The 20,233-nt window shown below is 45.7% G+C and overlaps 1 protein-coding gene across 17 annotated transcripts in view; it reads right to left on the reverse strand.

Annotated features, from left to right (window-relative positions):
- The window catches only part of Glb1l2 (galactosidase, beta 1-like 2), a 51,310-nt gene extending 31,935 nt beyond the window's left edge, over positions 1-19,375 (reverse strand). For 2 of the 17 annotated variants that reach the window (XM_087563445.1, NM_001436559.1), the window contains 7 exon segments: positions 19,248-19,375; positions 9,525-9,572; positions 9,249-9,368; positions 8,886-9,083; positions 7,141-7,209; positions 6,446-6,541; positions 4,121-4,229 (listed from right to left, as the gene is read on the reverse strand). In XM_087563445.1, the coding sequence (XP_087419571.1) occupies positions 4,121-4,229; positions 6,446-6,541; positions 7,141-7,209; positions 8,886-9,083; positions 9,249-9,368; positions 9,525-9,572; positions 19,248-19,333 (726 nt within the window). In that variant the 5' untranslated portion in view covers positions 19,334-19,375. 17 annotated transcript variants of the gene reach the window in all.
- Positions 19,376-20,233: the final 858 nt, after the last annotated feature.

The raw sequence follows: 20,233 nt of genomic DNA on the forward strand, positions 1-20,233 counted from the left end.
CCCTATGCTATGGGGCCCCAGTAGGAAAGCCCTTTCCTGTGTCCATGAGTTCAAGTGAATCCTCTACACTCTCTTCGACCAGATTCAAAGTATCTTATGCTGTGCTCTCCTATTCATTTGGAGTCCAGTTTTGTAAAAGGTGATAGATATAAATCTATTTTCATTCTTCAGCCTGCAGCCATCCAATTTGACCAGCACCACTGTTGAAGATTCCATTTTTTCCACAGTGGTTTTTTTTTTCTTCTTTGGCAAAAAGTAGGTGTCCATAGGTGTGTAGTTACGTCTAAGTCTTCGATTCTATTCCGTTGACCAATGTCTGCTTTGGTCCCAACATCATGCTGATTTTATTAGTATGGCTCTGTAATGCAACTTGAAGCAGGGGATAGCGGTGATGCCAACATTTCTTTTAGTATTCAGGATCGTTTTAGCTGCCCTGGGTATCTTGTGTTCCCATATGAAGTTTGAGGGGTTCCCCCCCCCATAAAGAATTGTGTTAGTATCTTGATGGAGATGGCATTGAATCTGTAGATTGCTTTGGGCAGGATGGCTGTTTTTTACTATATTATCCTCCTGTCCCGAGAGCACGAGAGGTCTTTCCATCTTCTGTAATGTTCTCCAATGCCTTAAAGACTTCATTGCACAAGTCTTAAGGCTATCATGAAAGGTACTGTTTTCCTGGTTTCTTTCTCAGTATGTTTGCCATGTGTATATAGGAAAGATACGGATTTTGTATTACTTTTATATTCAGCTGCTTTTTCTGAAGGCGTTTCTCAGCTGTATAAGTTTTCTGGTGGAGTGCTTAGGAGACATCTTCCTTTTCTATTTGTATCCCCTTGATCCTCTTCAACTTTCTTACTGCTCCAGCTAAGACTTTAAATACTACAATAAGGTGGTGTGTAGAGAGTGGACATCCTTGTCTTCTACCTGATTTTAGTAGAAATGCTTTGAGTTTCTCTCTGCTTGGGATAATGTTGACTGCGGACTTGCAGTAGAGCCTGTATTATGTTAAGACACCTCCCTCGTATCCCTCATCTTTCTCATTTTTAGTAGCTGATAGAATTCCTGCTCTTGCACTATACCTGCTCTCCCCTGAAGCCCACATGTCCCTCCTAGGGGATATCAAGTTCCTTGAAGTTATGTGTGGCAGTTCTACAGATGGTCTGGATCACTTCCCAATTCCAGTGGTTCCACATTTTCCTGAATTAGAAGGTTAGATGTTTGAATTGTGTCGAACTTAATAAACTGATGTCATAACCTTAAGTGGTTATTAAGAAAGAGAACCTCTGAAAGGCGACTAGATCATGAGGATGGAGTCTTCACCTGTGGATTAGTGTTTCTGTGAAAATGTCATGGGGTTGGGAGGGACTTTAGAGATGAAGGACTTATCTAGTATAGGTGAGCCATCCAAGGTGGGAAAGGGGACAGAGGAGACAACCAGATGAGGTTGGAGGATTGAATGACTGAGTGACTGAGTGACTGACTGACTGACTGACTGACTGACTGACTGACTGACTGGCTGACTGACTGCGTGACTGCTTAGTTGACTGATTGACTGATTGGATTTCTCACTCTCTGAACTTTCCAGCTTTCCTGGGATTTGAAGTTGTCATGCAGTAGTCCCCCCTTAGCTGTTATTTTCAGCCATCATACAACAGCTCCCCGTTACCTGTCGTTTCCACCATAGAACAGTTTCCCCTTAGCTGCTGTTTTTAAGCCATCATATAATAGTGGGCTTGTGTTTCAGGATTCAATTATATATGACAAGTGATGGTATGGGAATATGAGATGGAAAACTCTATATACAAATCATATGTTTTAAATTGTGCATAAATTCAAAGGGAGGAGCAATCTGATGAAAGGTGGCAATGTTCCCTCATGTTCAACCTGACTGTAAATCATCTTTGTCCAGGGGGTCCGTGCTGTACATAACCTGCCTGTCAGTCACTTAGTGGCCACATCAATTTTGGATGAATTTCAGGACTGCACTGCTTGGGTATACGTAGCCCGGGCACTACTTTAAAATAGAGCCAAAGTATAAGATTAGAAATCCCAGGGGGCGAGAGAGATGGATCCGTGGTTAAGAGCACTAGCTGTTCTTCCATAGGTCAAGGGTTCAGTTTCCAGCACCCACAGTTCACTGCTGTCTATGACTACATGGAATATAATTCCCTCTTCTGGTGTGCAGACAGAAATGCGTACAAAATATCCCTATGCATAATATAAATGAAGGAATCATTTTTAAAAGATCAGGGATCCAGGTGACTTACTACAGTGCACTGCTATAATTGCTCTATTTTATGATGCTATTATTGTTAATGTCTTAGTCTGTCTGATCCATGTAAACTTTGTAGGGAACCCCAGAGTCGGCTCAAGACACCCCAAGACTATGTTCTCAGCACAAATATTTATTTGCCCCAAATGGACAGAGAGCATGGATAAGGGACAAAGACAGGAGATAGAGGAAGAGGGAAAGGGGAATGGACCAAGGGAGAAGGAAGAAAAGAGAGCAAGAAAGAGGGGCAAAAGCATTTGTGCCAGGGAGGTGGGGGACAAAGGACTGCCTGTGGTTAGAGAGAGACAGATGTGGCCCATAGGCAAATGGTGGTTAATAAAGGTAAAATGGGAAACCTGTGTTAGGATGAGGCATTTAATTTTAATTGGTCATGTTAATTAGGTGAGCCAAAGGGAGCTTTTGATTGCTGGACTTCAATACTTTAATACCTGGACCTTGGTAGTCAGCGTCAAGAAGAGAAATTGACTAAGTAAGGGAATAGACCTTGGAGGGCTAGCTTAACAAATGCAATCTAATGGTTTTTAGCAAGGCAGAGGAAATTGGGAAGACAGGTAGGGTTCGCCAGAGCAATGCTCACCACGCTTAAGCCAGAGTCCCTTCAAACTCCATTGCCCGTGTAATGTGAATAGAAACATGTTATATATGTAAGGTTTACCCCTGTGTGTGGCCTTAGGCACCCATTAAGGGTTTTGGAATATATATCTCCCCTCTAATAAGGACACTTAACATATATTTAATGATGTTTAACTTTGTACTCGAAAGGGTCAGTTTTTGTTACATACATCATACACAATAAAAGAGCAAATGAAACAACTGTGCTGTACCCATGAACGAAATTGGTTATTCTATTCGTATCCCCAGAAACCCTTCACTGCTGCTCCCTCCACATAATACTGCACCATCTAAGAGACCCCATGATCCTGGGAAAAGCTAGGCCAAGAGCTTCCAAACTTCCCGGTTCTTTTCTATTCAGTAAACAAAATGGCAGGACACCCAGTCACATCTGATGTACAATCTCAAATCTTCTACAAATAGGTAACAGTTTGTAAATATACACATGGCTCAATTGATATTGGGGTATATTTATATATAAACGGTTTCCCTTGCTTATCTGGCTTTCAAACCAACCTTGATAACCTGTTTCACCTCGCTGTTTATTTTAACTCATGTTGCTATGGATGTTCCAAACCATTAACCCAAGAGTGATGTTTTTTAAAATCAGTGCACTAGTTTCTAATGCTGTACTAATTTTTAATATCATTCTATGTGGTTTTACACAGCAACTGGGCTAATTAATCCCATTCCTGCTTGTTTATTACTTGTAACTGTAACATAAAATAGTAAGATTCTTTCTCCCGAAGTCTCATCTGAATATATTTGTTTTGAACAGTCAGAGTGAATCGGACAGCATAGGGCTGTACTTTAAAAAGATGTCAATTAGAGCTTTATACTTACACAAAATTCCTACGTCCTATCTTGGGCCTTTCCATGTGTGCTGTGCTCTGTGCGGTCACTGTGTCGCTGAGACTCTGACAGATTGATGCTTCATTTCCTAAAGCATCCTATTTGTAGCTCTGACTGGCAGACTCACGCAGGGCCTCGTACCCACCTGTTATGTCAGCCCTGGCTGGGACCACAGTAGGATCACGCTCTTTGAAAACACAAGTACCGGAGGCCCTGATGTTCTAAACTGAGCTCTCACAGAGTGGTGAAGAATGTGCCCTTGTGGTGAGAAGAACTGCAGGACCCTCATCTGTGAGCTTGCCGAGGACTGCATGCTATTTAGAAGGCAGGCAGAAGATTATAAAGCCTTTTTTTCCCTTTTACCTGAAGCGGCACCACCCTGGACATCAGGTGGTCAAAGTAAAGATCCACTGCCTTAGTGAAGCCAGGGTAAGTTGTTCTTAGCTTCATGTCAGGGTCTTGAAGGAGCCAGCTTAGAGACAGAAGTGAGGAAAAGGGATATCAGTGTCACAGTCCGTGGGTTTGCTTGGGCAGGCTAGCGAGCAGGGAGAAGGAAGCAGCTTTAACCCCCTCGAGAATGAGTCTGGAGAGCAGGTCTGGCCAGGGCTAATTACCACCCCACCGCCTCCAACTAGCTAGGAAGTCAGGAAGCTATGCACGCAGTTCAGAGGCAGATACACCACAGTGCCAGCCTGCACACCGAATGCCTTGGGAAGTTTGGGTTGAATCTCACGGCTACAGATGCTCTCAACTATCCACCAGAGCGAGAAGGGCAAAGCCTGGTCTTCAAGTATTTACACTAATGGTCCACACGGGCATCAGAGCACTCCTGGAACTCCAGCACTCCGCTGAAGCAAGGGAATCACGATCTTAAAACCAGCCTGAGCTAAATAGTGGGTTGGCTGGCCTGCGCAGACAGACCCTATCCCAAGGCTGGGAGAAAGGCAATGTCAAAAGGATTGCAAATCACTGGGACTAGAGAAGCCCAGATTCGACCTTCCAGGATGCCCCAGAAAAACGATCCTGATAGAGTTGTGAGATGGTGTCAGAGGGTCTCATGAGCCTAGGCCCTGCAGTCTGCCACCAGGGCAGCAGCAGGAGGGCAAAACGAAGTCTTCCCTGATCTGAGGAGGTCACAGATTCCAACAGAAACTCAGCACCAGGGGCTGGCTCCAAAGCTAAAGCCAAAGGGTTTCCCATCCAGTGAAGTAAGAAACAGGTTTTCTAACAAGAGGCTCTGATGGCTCCCTCCCCCTAGCTCAGAAACACTGAACAGTGACAGAAACATATCAGGGAATGTCAGTCGATAATGAAAGGCTAAAGGGGCTCTCCCCTAACCTGACCTGCATATCCTGATCTATCGAAGAGGCCTATATCCCCAAAGCACTGATACCCTACCCTCCCGAGAATCCCTCACGAATAGGTAGGTGCCCACTCCACGGCAACGGAAGGCAGATCTAAGAGTCCCCACTGCTTCTAATTTAAGACTTAAACCCTCTTGTCCTCCTATGCCCAGCTCCAGCTGAGACCGAGGAAACTGCTGACAGTGGCACAGGTGTCTAATCCGCAGTAAGGGCCAAGCAGCTTGTGTGCTCACAGCTCTGCCTGAGATGCTGTGTCAGGTCAGAATGATCCTGGGTGCTGGACCAAAGACAAGCTGTGCCCCTCCACCCCACCCCACCCCCACCCCCGATGGAAGGGCAGGCCGTGCTGGAAACAGACAGCAGATAAGGTCTGGGCCTAGTACTTTGTGCTGTGAGGAGTTCCCCAAGCCACTTCCAGAACCAAGAGGTTCAGCCTCCTTTCCTCTGGGGACAGCACAAGTGGGCGGAGCCTGTGGCTAGCCACCTGTGATTGGTGCTGTAAGAGCAGAGACATTGCAGATGGGCGGAGCCTGTGGCTAGCCCCCTGTGATTGGTGCTGTAAGAGCAGAGACAGTGCAGATGGGCGGAGCCTGTGGCTAGCCTCCTGTGATTGGTGCTGTAAGAGCAGAGACAGTGCAGATGGGCGGAGCCTATGGCTAGCCCCCTGTGATTGGTGCTGTAAGAGAAGAGACAGTGCAGATGGGCGGAGCCTGAGGCTAGCCCCCTGTGATTGGTGCTGTAAGGACAATGATGATTACACTTGATAAGTTAGAACTTCTTTTTTTGCTAGAAAATGAAGGCAGTCTTGCTAAGGAAGAGGAATGGATGTGGGCCCACATGATACCCATCCAGACATCACTCCCAGAGCATACTGACCTTACTAGAAACTGCACTTAGGAAGAACAGACCCAGGAGAACTGAGGACAAAACCACAAAGACCGATTCCACTACACTACAGCAACACCTGGGGTTTTAATAAATCACCAGCAATACCTCTACAAAACAGGACGGTTTCGTTTGTCTCATTTGGTATTGATGGGCAGATCAGATAAGTAACCTGCCTGGGTGCCTCTCCAGGTGATCAGAACAATGAAATGCCTCCAGGCAGAGAACCTCCAACTGCAGCCGCCTGACACATAGAAGGGCCCAAGGTTACTCAACAAGGGCAGTGATGGCAGCATTGTGCCAATGGCCCTGTGTCAGTGGCACCCGCTTCAAAGAGGAAATTCTGCACAGAATGAAAACTACCTTAAAACAAAATTAAGCCAACACCAATAAGCAGCCAGACCCCTCCAGCTTGGAGACCCACACTGCCCTCTCTCACCTGGGCAAGCCCCCGAGGTCAATCTCACTACAGATGTAGGGCCCTGGTCGCAGAATCACCCACAGGCCAATCTTTGCAGCCAGCCAGATAAAGGCCCTAGGGAGAGAAAGAAAGTCAGCCCTGAAGATCTAGAATATGGCTACATATGGGAGGAACCACAGGCACTTTGGGTATCAAACTTCCCTGCTCCTCCCTGCTCCTTCCTCTCTCACTCAGGGAACCTGGGGTAAGTGGGGCTTGGACAAAGCTCAGCACTGCAAGGGATCCCTGCACAACATAGGGGGCCAGAAGCCCAGGGAGCTGGGTATGCACTGCATCCTTGCATCAGGACCACCCACGAAGACCCACTGGGAGTTGTCAGAAAAAGTACAGGAACTTTGCACCCAGTAGCAGCCCAATTCCATCCCAGGTATATGAACCCCAACACAGAATCTGATAAGATCTGGGATCTTGACTCTCTAGACTATAGTGAAAAGGGGGATAGGAACCTGTAGGCTGAGAGCCCGGGGTAATATACAGATGGGGAGCATCCAGGCCCTGAGTTCAAAGCTGTTCTCAGCATCCTAAGAACAAGGCTCCAGACCCAGTCCTCAGTTTCCCAAAACAGAGTCAAGACAGTACATCGTGATGGCTCTTCATCAACCCCAAGTAACTTCCCATTCCAGACTAGGTCCAGAAGCACCGAGACTACATACTCTAGGTCCAGATTCCCAGAGAAGTCGAATTTGCCTCGTTCTGGCTCATGGAGGTTCCATGGCACATAGCTGTAAAGGACAAGATAAGTTCAGGTCAGTTTGTTTATCCACATAAGCACATTTAGCCCAACACCCATTATGATGGCTAAAGAGACAGTTTTCAATAACTTCAGACCTCAGAACCTGACATGAGGACCATAGAGACTGCAAGGCAAGCTCTAGGAAGAATATCACATCTCCTTAGGAGGACAGAGAGTCAACTTGACTAAGGTGAAGTATGAGATATTGGGAGTAAAAAGTCAGGGTCTGTGACCCCAGGTTAGAACGCACTGCGGTATTCTTAAGACCTTTAGGGGTCCTCTAAGAAGTTGCCCACATTTCTCTCAACACCGTTCTGATTTATAAAAAAAAAAAAAAATGTGTCCCTTTTATAACTGTCTTCAAAGCTAGTTCACAAATCACTCAAGGTAGCCCACTTCCTTGATTTATAATCATACCATTTTTGCCTAATAATGGAGAATTTCAACCTGTTGGTCCTTTTTATTTCATAGAGATAGCCCCAAATATATGTTAGCAGTTTTGAAAACAAAGCCATAAAAAAAGATCAATGCTATTCATAACTGGGCCTGTTTGTATTTATTTCTATTAATTTTGTGTATATGTGTCACGGGGGGACAGGAGGTATGGGCATGTGAGTTCAGGTTCTCACAGAGACCAAAGGTGTCTCTGGAGCTGGAATTACGAGCAGGTTGTGAGGATGACACGGACACTGGGAGCCAAAGGAAGGTCACTCTAAACTGCCAAGCCACCTCCGCCAACCTCTGAACCTATTTTTCTGATGACTTTCACAGTCTACATTTCGTCTGGTGCCTGCCAAGGAGCAGCCACCAGACTGGATGCAGGGATGATAAGCGCAGCCATCCAAAGGTCTTCCCAGAAAATAAATGCTGAGTTGCTGAGAGGCTGCAGCCCTTGAAGAAGACTACACTCGGCCAGGGCTACACATGTGGAAAGTGAAAGTTGCTTGTGTAAAACATCACTGGTCAATCTAGACAAAGTGGAGCACACCTGCAATCCCAGCATTCAAGACTCCACTCGGGGAGGACAGTCTGAAGCCACCCTGGGCTGCGTAGTTCATCTTTCTCAAAAAAAAAAAAAAGAAAGAAAGAAAGAAAGATAGATAGATAGACAGACAGACAGATAGATACATAGATAGAACAGACAGATAAACAGATAGATACATAGATAGATAGATAGATAGATAGATAGATAGATAGATAGATAGATAAGAAAGTTGCTTGTAGTATGTGTTCATAATAACAACAAAAATGTAGAGACACTAGTAGTGCATATCTACATGGAAAAGTCACTTGAAAAGACAGGGAGATGACAGTTCTCCACAAGCCATGGGGGCTCCGGGACACACCAGATTTTAGACAGTCTGACTATGAGACTATGAGTGGTCAGCCTTCAGAATGGAGAAAAGGCAAGTTTACTTATTCAAGCCACAAAATGAATAAACAAGCCACCTCCTCTATGCTCAACACTGACTCCCCCACCCCCACCCCACCCCCAAACTACTTGGTTGCAACTCCTGTACCTCAGCTTAGAGATTCTATAGAACGTGCAAACCTAAGCAAGCAGTGTAGGCTGACTTCCTGTAATAGCTTTCTTCCTGCAAACATTTTTGCACAGGCCCTGTTTGGTAGCCAGGTTTGGTGGAGGGATGAAGAGACAGCACTTACGTAGTAAGGGTATTCAAGCCACAGGCTTTCAGTTTGAGCAGGCGGTCCCTCCAGTATTCCCTGGGCACACGGAAATAGTGTATGGATCCCCCCAAAATCTGAAAGGTGGAGTCCTCCAGCATGAAGTTTGGGCCTTTTGTTCGAAGTCCCAGGCGCTGACGTTGGAGCCATAGGGGAAGCACAGAGGTCCAGTTCAACCTGGAAAAACAAAAGCCCTCATGCAGCCTAGAGTTTCCACAGCAGTGAGCACTAGTACAGAGATACACACTGTGTCCTTCTCTCCTTCACAAATCTTCTGTTTTCTCTCTTTCACCTGCTCCCAGGGTGGTCAGGGAAAGCTCCCACCTTCCCACTTAGCCAAACCTTGAAAGGTGACTTTCTTCATTACTACTTCCTGGGCTGGGCCCCACTGCAGGGGAAGAGCAAGCAGATGCTGCAGCCAGGAACAAGACAGACAGGACGTTCAACATGAAGACACGTAGGCTAAAAGGAGAGAGGATGAGGAAGGGTCATACTACTTGAGGAAGTCCTCTCTAGTGTCACGGACACAGGAGCAGCTGCAGCTTACGGGCTCCTACTACTGCCAGTTGCTCTAAGCCATCAGACTAGACATTAAAGAGAGAGCTACTAAAACAGTACCTCAGAGCCCCTTCACGGTCACAGCTGCCCACCTTGGGATTCAGATACCTAGAAAGAGGTGTCGAGGTTAAATGGCATCTATTCACTGACCACCTATGACGTTCTTAATTATCTTCTGTGAATCTAGTATCAACCAAGGGTTAACACAGCATGGCAAGGGCATGCCCAGGAAGGCTATGAGGGCAGCTGCAGTCCATGAAAAGGTTCCTATTGATGTCTCAGTGGTTGAATGGCCAAGAGGAGCTCACCTTGTTTCTCATAATTTATATGGCTATAAGACTCTCTCCTTATCTACACTCTTGAAGGTCAAGAGAAAAAGTCAACACAAACAGGTTTAGGGAAGTTGAAAACAGAAAATACAAGCACAAGAATATTTGGTGTAAAAGCAATTTTTAGTTGCTGCTTTTTTTTTCTTTATACATCCTGCAATAAGAGGGCATCTTGTTGCAGGCAGGTTCCTCTGCATACAACAGTCATCTGAGTACCAGGAACTATGGTCCTGATGGCCCCGGAATGGGCAGATTACTAAGAGTGTGAACAGTGCATGGGCAACATGGTATACTTGGGGATTCTCTGGGACCATTCATGAACAATGAAAACTACTTTTGATCTGTTCCTTTTGGCTTCTCGCCACCAAACTCACACAGGACTCTGCTTAATCATTCTTGGATAACTTGTCTCTGTTCGTGTTCGTTCGTTCTCTCTCTCTCTCTCTCTCTCTCTCTCTCTCTCTCTCTCTCTCTCTCTCTCTCAAGAGCTTCGTCTTCCAGCAACTGACATCTGAAGACTCTTGGGAGATGAAAACAAGGACATCTCATCTGGAAATAGAAGCTCTAGATGTGAGGCCCCTGGTAGGTTCCCTTACCCTAAATTAATGACTCCAGGTCTGTGGGTGAGTTTCTTCTGTGGAACAGAGCTGATGCCTGTCTCTCCTACTCAGAAAGGTCACTGGGAGGATCAGGTAAAAATAAAACACCCTGTGGAGTGTGGTGAAGGAATCTTATCACTATTTGAAAGCAGCTCGTGCTAATGAGCTGGCCTGGCACAGAGAGTAGCCTCAGTGCATTTAACGACATTAATATGAAATAATCCCAGGCTGTCATTCACCAATTTTGTGAGGAAATACTTTTGATGCCTAACATTCTGTCAGGCTATCTTACTATATTGAAAAAACTTTTGCACTGAAAGATCTGTACAGAGAGATCCCAACTCACCAATCTCACCCCTCTGCCAGCACGGAATCTACTCTGCCTGCCACCCGCCTATGCAAGGTTTGCCAGGTAAAAGTGCTTTTCACACTTTTGAGTGGTTGAAAAAGAATCGAAGTATAATATTTGGAAATATATCAAGAGAACGACATGAAGGTCACGTCTCTGTGTTCATAACTTACTGACATACCGCCATATCCACCTCTTTATGGATGGCTGCTTCGGGGCACAGGAAATAGCTGCTGTGCAGACCATGGGGCTCACACTGCTGAGAGCAGTTCATATGTGACCCTTGCCAGGAAACCCTGAAATCTCTACACGAGTTGATGCGCTCTAGGTTGTTCATTCGAATGAGGACCTGATGCTCCCACTCTGCCCTGGCGGTGATTCTTCTCTGCAGGAACCTTTCTCAGACTGTAAGCTCTGGACAGTTTGGGCTGTTTCCATTTGTGTATCTCCCTTGGTGTAAGGGTGCTTCCTCTGAAGAATGCACTCTGCTTCACTTTCCTGCTCACTACACACACACATACACACACACACACACACACACACAAACACACACACACATACACACACATAAACACAGAGGCACACACATACACACACACACACATACACACACACACACACATAAACACAGAGGCACACACATACACACACACACATACACACACACACACACACACACACACACCACCCATGCACCTACTAGACCTGCCAGGCTACTATGAGTAATGACTGGAAGGACACATTCTTTCTTTAAGTCTTTTAAAGTCTTAAACGGGGACACAGTGACGATCTGGTTACAAAAACATACACACAGGCTCATTATTTTAAAGACATTTATAATACATGTTACTGATCACTCTATCAGGAAGCAATCCTATTCTCTGAGCAAAACTTGAAAAAAAACTCTCTAAATATCAACTGAAGCTCACATCTGGATTCTTCTTGCTTTCCTTGGTGAGCACCTATAAATGTCTATTAAATGTGCAAGAGACTCATTTTGCTAAGCACAGAGACATGGACTAGGCTGGAGGCAAACTCTGTGAATCTCATTCCTTGACAATAACAAGGACTTTTATCTGAGACCTAGCTGGTGACCAATGTAGGCTGACTTCTGAGTGTGGTGTGCCAACACCAGAGTATTTCCATCTGTTGCTTGTTGGAAATGCAGGAATCTGAGACCTACTGAACTGAAACCTGCACTTTAACCAGAATCCAAGGTTAAAGACAAGTGCCCGATTGTACCTTCACCTGTAATATGCATGCGTTCACTCTCTCTCCCCCACCCCCTCTTCTCTCTGCCTCCCCATACACACCCATCTTTCCTTTGATGAAATCAAACAAGGAGTCAGCAAGAGAAGTAAAACTACAAAGTTAAACAAACAGGTAGAAATTGAACGACACTCTTAACCAACGAGTGAGTCAAGGGAAAAAATAAAACACACACACACACACACACACACACACACACACACACACAAAGAAATCAGATAATGTTTTGAGATGGAGAACAAAACCACACACAGAAAACATACAGCTCCACCCCAAACGTTTTTGAACTCCAAACTCCTGTCATCCATTATACGACTTAATATCTTTATTGCAATTTATGACAAGCAGATTAAGGGCCCTTCCCCCTGCTCTCATATATCTTTTTCTCCCCTTCTCTCACCCACCAACAAATCCCAATGTGCAGCTGTTGCGGACCAGATCCAGGAGTCGTTCTTGACTCCTAGTTCCTTGTCTCTTTCTCTGCCCTTTTATGGCCTGTTTAGACTTAAAACAAAAAGTCTCAATGCTGTTCAAGAAATAGGAAATAAACAAACAAGCAAACAGTTAACTGATATCAAATTCCAAATGCTGGGAAATTCATATTTTTTTCTGGAACTTTTCTGGTAGCCTACTAAACAAAGCACCAGTGCCTCAATAAAAGAGAGGTATTCGGTGGGAAAACAAGGATGGTAGATGTTGGGTTTCTCCAGAGAATTCGCTGTGAGAAGGAGATGATGCAAGGGAGATGATCATGTGCCAAAGGACAAAACTCCCTGCAAATAGTTATTAACACTAATCATGATCATTAATACTAATGATCATCATATTAAGAATAACCCCATAATTTCCTGAGTAATTAACTCAGTACTATTAGAATATAGGAAATGTCAACTGTGCGGTTCCGACTGGCTGGTTTAAAGATCACAGGGGCTTCACTCCTAAGTTAGGCTTGTTACCAAGGAGATAAGAAAACCCTGGGGAACCCAGAGTGCTCTGTTGTTTTCCTTAGCAAGCAATTCATTCATGATAACATTTTCTTGGATGAAACCGTAGGCACTTACTGTCTTCTCTGGAGCCAGGAGCTTATAGTACCACTTTTTTCTAGAACTTCTGTTGCTTTCATACCTCAGCTTTATTTTAAGGAACAAATTTAGGAGAAGTGCTGTGCCCTGCAGTCTAAGGCTTGCTCTTCTCTGTCACGTTTTGTTCTTCTGCCTAGAAGAAAGGGTAGTCTTGCTTATATTCTAGATAAGATAAGGATCCTAGACAAAGGTGTGTGTGTGTGTGTGTGTGTGTGTGTGTGTGTGTGTGTGCGCGCGCGCGCGCGCGCGCGCGCTCCTAATGGGGTCTCATGTGTTCACTGCAGCTATGGAAGGCTATAGACAGAAACAGGCTGCAGTGAAGAGACATGAACTAGGCCAGGTGAGGACTCCTCATCAGGCTGAACCTTGCAAAGGAGCAGGGTGAAAGCGGAAGCTTCCTGACACTTTGTCCCTGATCACTGAGGTGGATCATTAGAACAGAGAGTACATACAGGCTCCAGCAGGCAGTATGTCCCTGGACATGGTAAGATGTGCTGCTGTGTGGGACTCAGTGACAGTGACCCTCTTTTGCTCTGAATAGGTGCATGAATGGATTTTCAACTATCAAAATAAAAGAAAAAAAAAAGGAAACTTGTAGGATGTTTCGGTAGGAGGAGACCACATCCTGCCACCTCCTGGGACAAACTTCTTGGATGACATACGCAAATCAGAGTTATTCTGGAGCGCCCGTTGCCATGCCAGAGGGTCCTCTGTAAATCCTGCTAACAGTGATCGGTACCAGGCTTTCAGTAGGAATAGGAAGCTTCACTCAAGACAAGGTCAACTCCTCAATCGTCCGTTCACCATAGTCTGACCAGATATAAATGGTCCAGTATCCCCATGAGAAGATACAATGCACACATCACAAGGAGCCAGCAGTCCTTCCATTCCCACAACCTGTTGACCCCAAGGGCCAATTACCTTGATAAAATACACAATATGTTTTCTGAGATGAGAGCCTACAAGTTCAACTTCCAGATGTGCCTCCTGAATCAAAGTTGAACTGAATTCAGTTCAGGGCATCAGACGAGCAGAGAAGGAACCAAGAGAATACTCATGACCTCATTCATCCCAGTAGCCAGGCCACAGACCACAATTTTACCTAGCAGGTACATTAAAGAAGCCCAAAGACCTTATTATACATGCATAGCAATCTCCCCCATCAGCTCCCATAGATGGGTCAGCTTCTGATACAGGCCCCCTAGTTAAACAATGCTTTGGACTCTGACTCTGCTGAAAGAGTCGTCAAACAGCCTCTACAAGGATCTGGATTTCAAACCCGGAAGCCAGTATGTGCTTTCTACCGAGACACAAGGCACTATGGCAACTACTACTGCCTCTACTTTTCCTTTTGAAAAGAAACTAGATTACCTCCCAGGCTATGGATGCCTGGCCTCTTGGCCCTAAGACAGTATTGTGTGCTTCACAGGGCAATGGTTTCTAAGCCATGTAGAAAATACGTACATGAAGAGGCATGTATTAGACCTATAACTTGAGACCCAGTAGTGAAATAAAGAAACCCTTTCAGCTTTTCACCCCTGACAAGAGCGATAATTACACTGGTCTTTGGAGATAGTGTACTGTTACTGTCACACACACACACACACACACACACACACACACACACACACAAATCCACCAGTAGCCTCATAAATTAATAAATGAGTGTATCAGCTAGAGGGAAGGGAAAACTCTGATAACTCAAAAAGAGTCTTGGTCTTTAATGCGAAGCCTATAGGAGTAATTCTGCGAGTATAGGTGGAATAACCTTCTGATACAGGAAACAGTGCAGCTGTGCGGAGTGTTTTAAAATCTCCTTCTTGGGCTTATATCACAAAGGTATATAAGAAGCCCATTAATTTTTATAAAACCTTAGGAATCTATATCATCCTACATGCAAACTAAAAAGAAGTTTCTCCCTTCGACAGTTGAGCTCCAAATGTCCTTTGTATGACCCAGAAGAAATGAAATGTGCTGTTTCGGAAGAATCTACCAGGATTTAAAATTAATGACTGTTATAGTCAGCAGCTCTACTTATAGAAATCCACCCATCGTATACTCACTGCAGCTGTTTACTTCAGGAGCTGAAAGACAGAAAACAATCAATGCCCATCAAGTGGGGAATGCGTAAATAAATTATGTGTCTAATGGACCAGTAGGAAAACAATATTTTCATGCATGTATACAATGCATCTACAAGAACCATTAGCAACTGTTTCTGGTACGAAGGGAAGGGAAATTGGGATAGAGGAGTTTCTTCTCACTGGTTCTTCCTTTATCCCCTGAATGTTCATTTATTACCTACTCACGAATTAAATACTCAAAACCACCTTTTTCTTAAAATGAGAACACCCGTGAATACCAGCTCTTGGGCAAACAAACACCAGTCTGAAAGTGTCTGCTTCCTTGACCATGAGCCTTGAAAACCACTCCTTTCGTCTCAGAAACAGTCCCACACAAGGGGAACCCCTTTTTCAACATGGGCTTTCATATTCAGAGCAGTAGATCTAAGCAAACTGTGAGACTGGATGGAGAAGAAACCATGCCCGTACCAAAAGGTCCTTTACCCCTGCTGGAGGTGGCAAGTTAGGAAGGTCAACCTGTCCTTTTAGCAAAGAGCAAATGCATGTGTTTTCATTGCTAGTTACTTGACCCAAAGTGGGGAAGACCCTTTCCCACCATTCTGATATCCCCGATGCCAATGCCACACAGTTCTTTGCTCTGATCAAGAATGTCAGAGTCCTAATAGAACTTTGGTCTCCCCCAGGGACTGGCTACCACGGTTCCATAAAAATCCCAGTGCCAACCCCATCGCACCAGCACAGAGTAAGTCCTGCACTGTGAGCTACCTCCCAGGTCACTTTGCTTCTCCACCTGTATGAGGCAGCAACTGCCTGCCCAGAGACACTTCCAGATTCTAAAACCTTTACAACTAAAAGATGAAAAGGACAGCACCCAGAGTTTGGACACTGCAGGGTCTGTGACTCGGGCCTCAAACAGAGTGGAGTCCTAAAGTACATAAAACTTGGTAGCTTCACAAAACCTCAGGGTGACAGACACAGTTTGTCCCCAGATTATCTTAGGAAAACACATTGATTTAAATTTAAATGTAACCACCACAGCTAAACCATCCACTTATCTACTTTTAGCAAGGAATAGCTTGAAAGACACCAGAGCCTAGAATCCAGATACTGGTGGTACAGGATCAGTAGTGAGTGTCAGTGAGCAGAGCAAAGAAATGAATACATCTTTTACAAACGTGCGTGCAGCTCACTAACCTAAGGAACACTCTAGTTGGTTCTCTCTCTCTCTCTCTCTCTCTCTCTCTCTCTCTCTCCCTCCCTCCCTCCCTCCCTCTCTCTCCCTCCCTCCCTCTCTCTCCCTCCCTCTCTCTCCTTCTCTCTCTCTCCTTTTCTATCTCTCTCCCTTTCCCTCTCCCCCTCCCCCTCCCTCTCTCCCTCCTCTTCTTCCTCTTCCTCTTCTTCCTTCTCCTCCTCCTTCCCTGCCCTGCACTTTAGCCAGATAAAAATCTAAGCCTAAGATAAGCAGAACTGACTGAATTACTGCTCAGCGAAGTGAACTGAGAAAAAGGATCATAAAGAGATTGTGACTAGATCATATCAGATAGGCTTCCCTGTGTTCATCCAGTGGAAGGAAAACCATAAAGGAGAGCAACCAACCGTAAAATAGCTCACACTGACCACACAGGCTGCCACTCTTAAGTGGGGGAAAAGCAAGCCAAGAGAGTGCCCACACCTCAGATAACATATGGGGGCACAAACAACGCCATACAGAGGAAGAAGAAGTGGGAGGGAAGGGGGACAATGGGGTACCGAGGAATTCAGCGAGAGGGAAGATGGCTATTTCTACTACTTTTAATTATAGCGGTATTTTCACACATTATCTATATCAAAACTGATTTGATTGACTGTGTACACTTCATTGTATGACAAGTACAATTCAATATATACAGAAAGCTTTTTAAGTAAAAAGCATTATTTGGCACAAAACACACACACACACACACACACACACACTAAATTGAATAAAATCTTACTCCAAAGTCCTTTTTTAGCCCTCTTAAATTACTTAGATATGATATACAAACAACTATAATTAACTGTGAATAAACCCAAGGAAAAGTCTGTCGGGAGAAAAAAAAGGCAATATTTTTAAGCCAAACACCTAACTCCCAGAAACCTCAAAATACCTGCTGCCGTGATCCGTGAAAAAGTCCAGTCCTGACAGCCGGGCTCCAGAGCACTGGAGGAGAGTAGCCAGTTCCCATGTGACCTATATTCCATTAGCCACACCAACATTCCCCAACGACAGCTGGGAGAGGCCCCCACCACCCACTCAGTTAATGACCCAGTCCAAGCTGGGGGAAGCCAGGAAGAGAGGTCCAGTTTGTTTTCCTTTGGCTTCATAGCTATTAAAGTAACTCATAGATGTTAATACATTAAGAACTGGACAGGAAGAGACAGTCAAAATTATGCCAAAGAGACTTGTCCTCTCAAGGAATCCCAAAAGATGGCCCTGACCTTGGGTCGGAGCCTCTCTAACCAGCCTTGCCTGCTGGAAAAAAAAAAAAAAAGTCATGAAGCAACTTACCGTTTCAACCTGTTTCTAGACTTGAGCCACAGCTAGGAATTCTGACCCATTCCACATTCCTGCTGTGGCTGCCAGCTTGCCTGGGTGGGAATCAGTTACTCACCTATGAGAAGGTTAGGCTACTTCTTCTCAGTCCAGGTACTTGCCTGACACCTCATCAGTGTCCTGTCAGGTGACAAATGTCCTGCCTCCTTCCCACACATTTTCCTGAGGACTATTAGAAAATGCTACCTGACCAGGTTCATCCCTTCGGGAGTTGCCCTCACAGTCACCTCTCTGAGTCACCTGCAGGGACAGGTGTCCTTCCGACCAAAAACAAGCAAATATTTCTCCGGAGCTCCAGCCCATGGTTCCCTGCTCTATGCGAGAGCCTGTCTTGCCTCAGCCCCGAGTAATACTTCTGGAGTTACATCAACCTTGCCCCTGGGAAAAACGGAGCATTTGACAGAAGCCATGACCAAAATTCAGAGAAAGGGCAGTTAGAATAAATAAGATGGGGAAAGTGTTTGGAAAAGGAAAGGAAATAAAAGGCCTAAAAGGCCTTATGAGTTTCCTGGACCCCAGAATGAGAAAAGATCTAGTGTCTTCTCCCAAACAATATGACGTCCTCTCAGAAACAAAGAGGTATAGGTTGTGAAAGGCGTCTATGTGAAGTTTCCAAATGTGTTCTCACGGCAGCAAAAAGGACTCAGATCTTGGGGGCCTAGTTTCTGTCTCAGGTAAGTGGAAAGGGAATAAAAAAGGAACCAAAAACAAGACTGAGGTTTATGGCTACCTACCACTAGCTCCCAGGGCTGAGCCCTCACCTCAAGCCTACTGGCACAACATTCTGCGGCGTTGCTGGGAGGTTTTGAATATGTAAAGTGGCAGGCACTGACCTGGAAGATCATCAGGACTGCAGGCTCCTATAAATAGAAATGCTTTGGAAACCTTCTGGAGTGGATCACCAGAAAACTTGTTCCTGGGCAGTGAGTGGTAAACCTTTCTTTCAGTGAACACCACCGACTGGCATAAGCTTCTATAAAAGGGGAGCGTACAGAAGTGGAGGAAAGTGGACAGACAGAAACTGCAGTGTGGTGCAAATTAATCAGGGCTGAGAGTCTGGGAGAAGCCCACAGACACCACCTTAACGGTGGACATCACGACACTAACTTTGCAGAAGACAGACTTCCAGCTTAGCAGGAAATGGGGGGGGGGGGGGGTCCTGAAAGAAAAGCAGTGGGGGTTACACGAAAGAGTGATAGGGGTGTCCTGTCGATCTTCTCACACAGGGCTGGACTTGTCTATGAACAGCAGAGTCCAGCACCAAGTATAGAACACTGCGAAACTCAACACACTGACCCCTAGGGACTGACAGGGCAGTGACTGCCTGGTGTTACACAGGGGCAGGGTAAGAATGACTGGAGGCTCGTAGGGACTCCAGGCTGTTGGAGCTCTCTAGGAGAATAGAGTCGCGATTTCCCAGACTTGTGGCAGACTAGAACCTGAGGTGTTGGGCTGGGACCAAACGGGTCCCATAGGTGCTGGGCGGAGCTCTCTCTCACCTGCGGAGCACCAGGAAGCTCAAGACCAGCAGCAGCAGGAGTCCGAGTGTGCGGCCCGGCCTCCGCCGCAGGCTCCACTTGGGCATCGCGCGAAAGCCGCTGGTAGACACCGGGGTTCCTACTCCAGCAACACTCAGCGGCGCGCCAAAGCCTTGGCCCGGAGGGGCGGGACCGCTCACTGGTTACCTGGGCAACCATGCTACCGCCAGCCCGGCCCGCTGGCGCCCATTGGCTGAGGTTTAGGGTCCCGCCTCCGCTCCCAGGCTTTGCGCAGACAAGGGACCCGGGTGGCGACCAAGCCAGGGAAGAGCGGGGCTGGGCGGGACGGGGACGGGGAGGGGCGTGGCGGGGCGGGGCTGGGAGGGGAGGGAAGGGGGAAGGGAGAGGAGGGACGGGACGGCGGAGAGGCGGGGCAGGAGTGGGGCGGGCGTTCTCAGCCCAGCCCCAAGCTTGTCTGAGTGTTTCCCATCCCCTTTGAAGTTGCCTGCTAAAGAAGTTTAGGTAGTAATCAAGTACCTAACAGTTAACAACTTCCCATGTCAGCCTGGTTCCCACTCTGAATCGCAGAGGCATTTAAGTTTAGGGTCTTTTCCTGCATGAGAGTGTAGACAGGTATAGAACTATTGGGTCTATGTTGCTGCACATTCACACACTATACATAATAAAAAATATAACAAAAAATAATTATGACATTTAAGGAAAGGCTGAATAGTTACTCTGGCAGAGAATCATGTCCCAGCAACATCATCTGATACCTGAGTGACATTTATTCCAGCATCAGGCAGCATTTCAAAACATTGGTTTGTAGAGTATCTCTCCAGCCGCGGATCTGAATTTTTATACAAATACAGAAAACTGACAAATAATAAGAGAAATTTCAGTTCCAAGAACAAAGATAAAAAAGTTGGCCAGAGGGTTCTTTTTTTTCTAGCATAGCTAAATGTTGTTGTAAAAATATAAAAATAAAAAATGCTGTCCCGGAGCAT

Source organism: Rattus norvegicus, chromosome 8 (genome assembly GCF_021556685.1).
Source record: "Rattus norvegicus strain SHRSP/BbbUtx chromosome 8, alternate assembly SHRSP_T2T, whole genome shotgun sequence".
Lineage (NCBI taxonomy): Eukaryota > Metazoa > Chordata > Mammalia > Rodentia > Muridae > Rattus > Rattus norvegicus.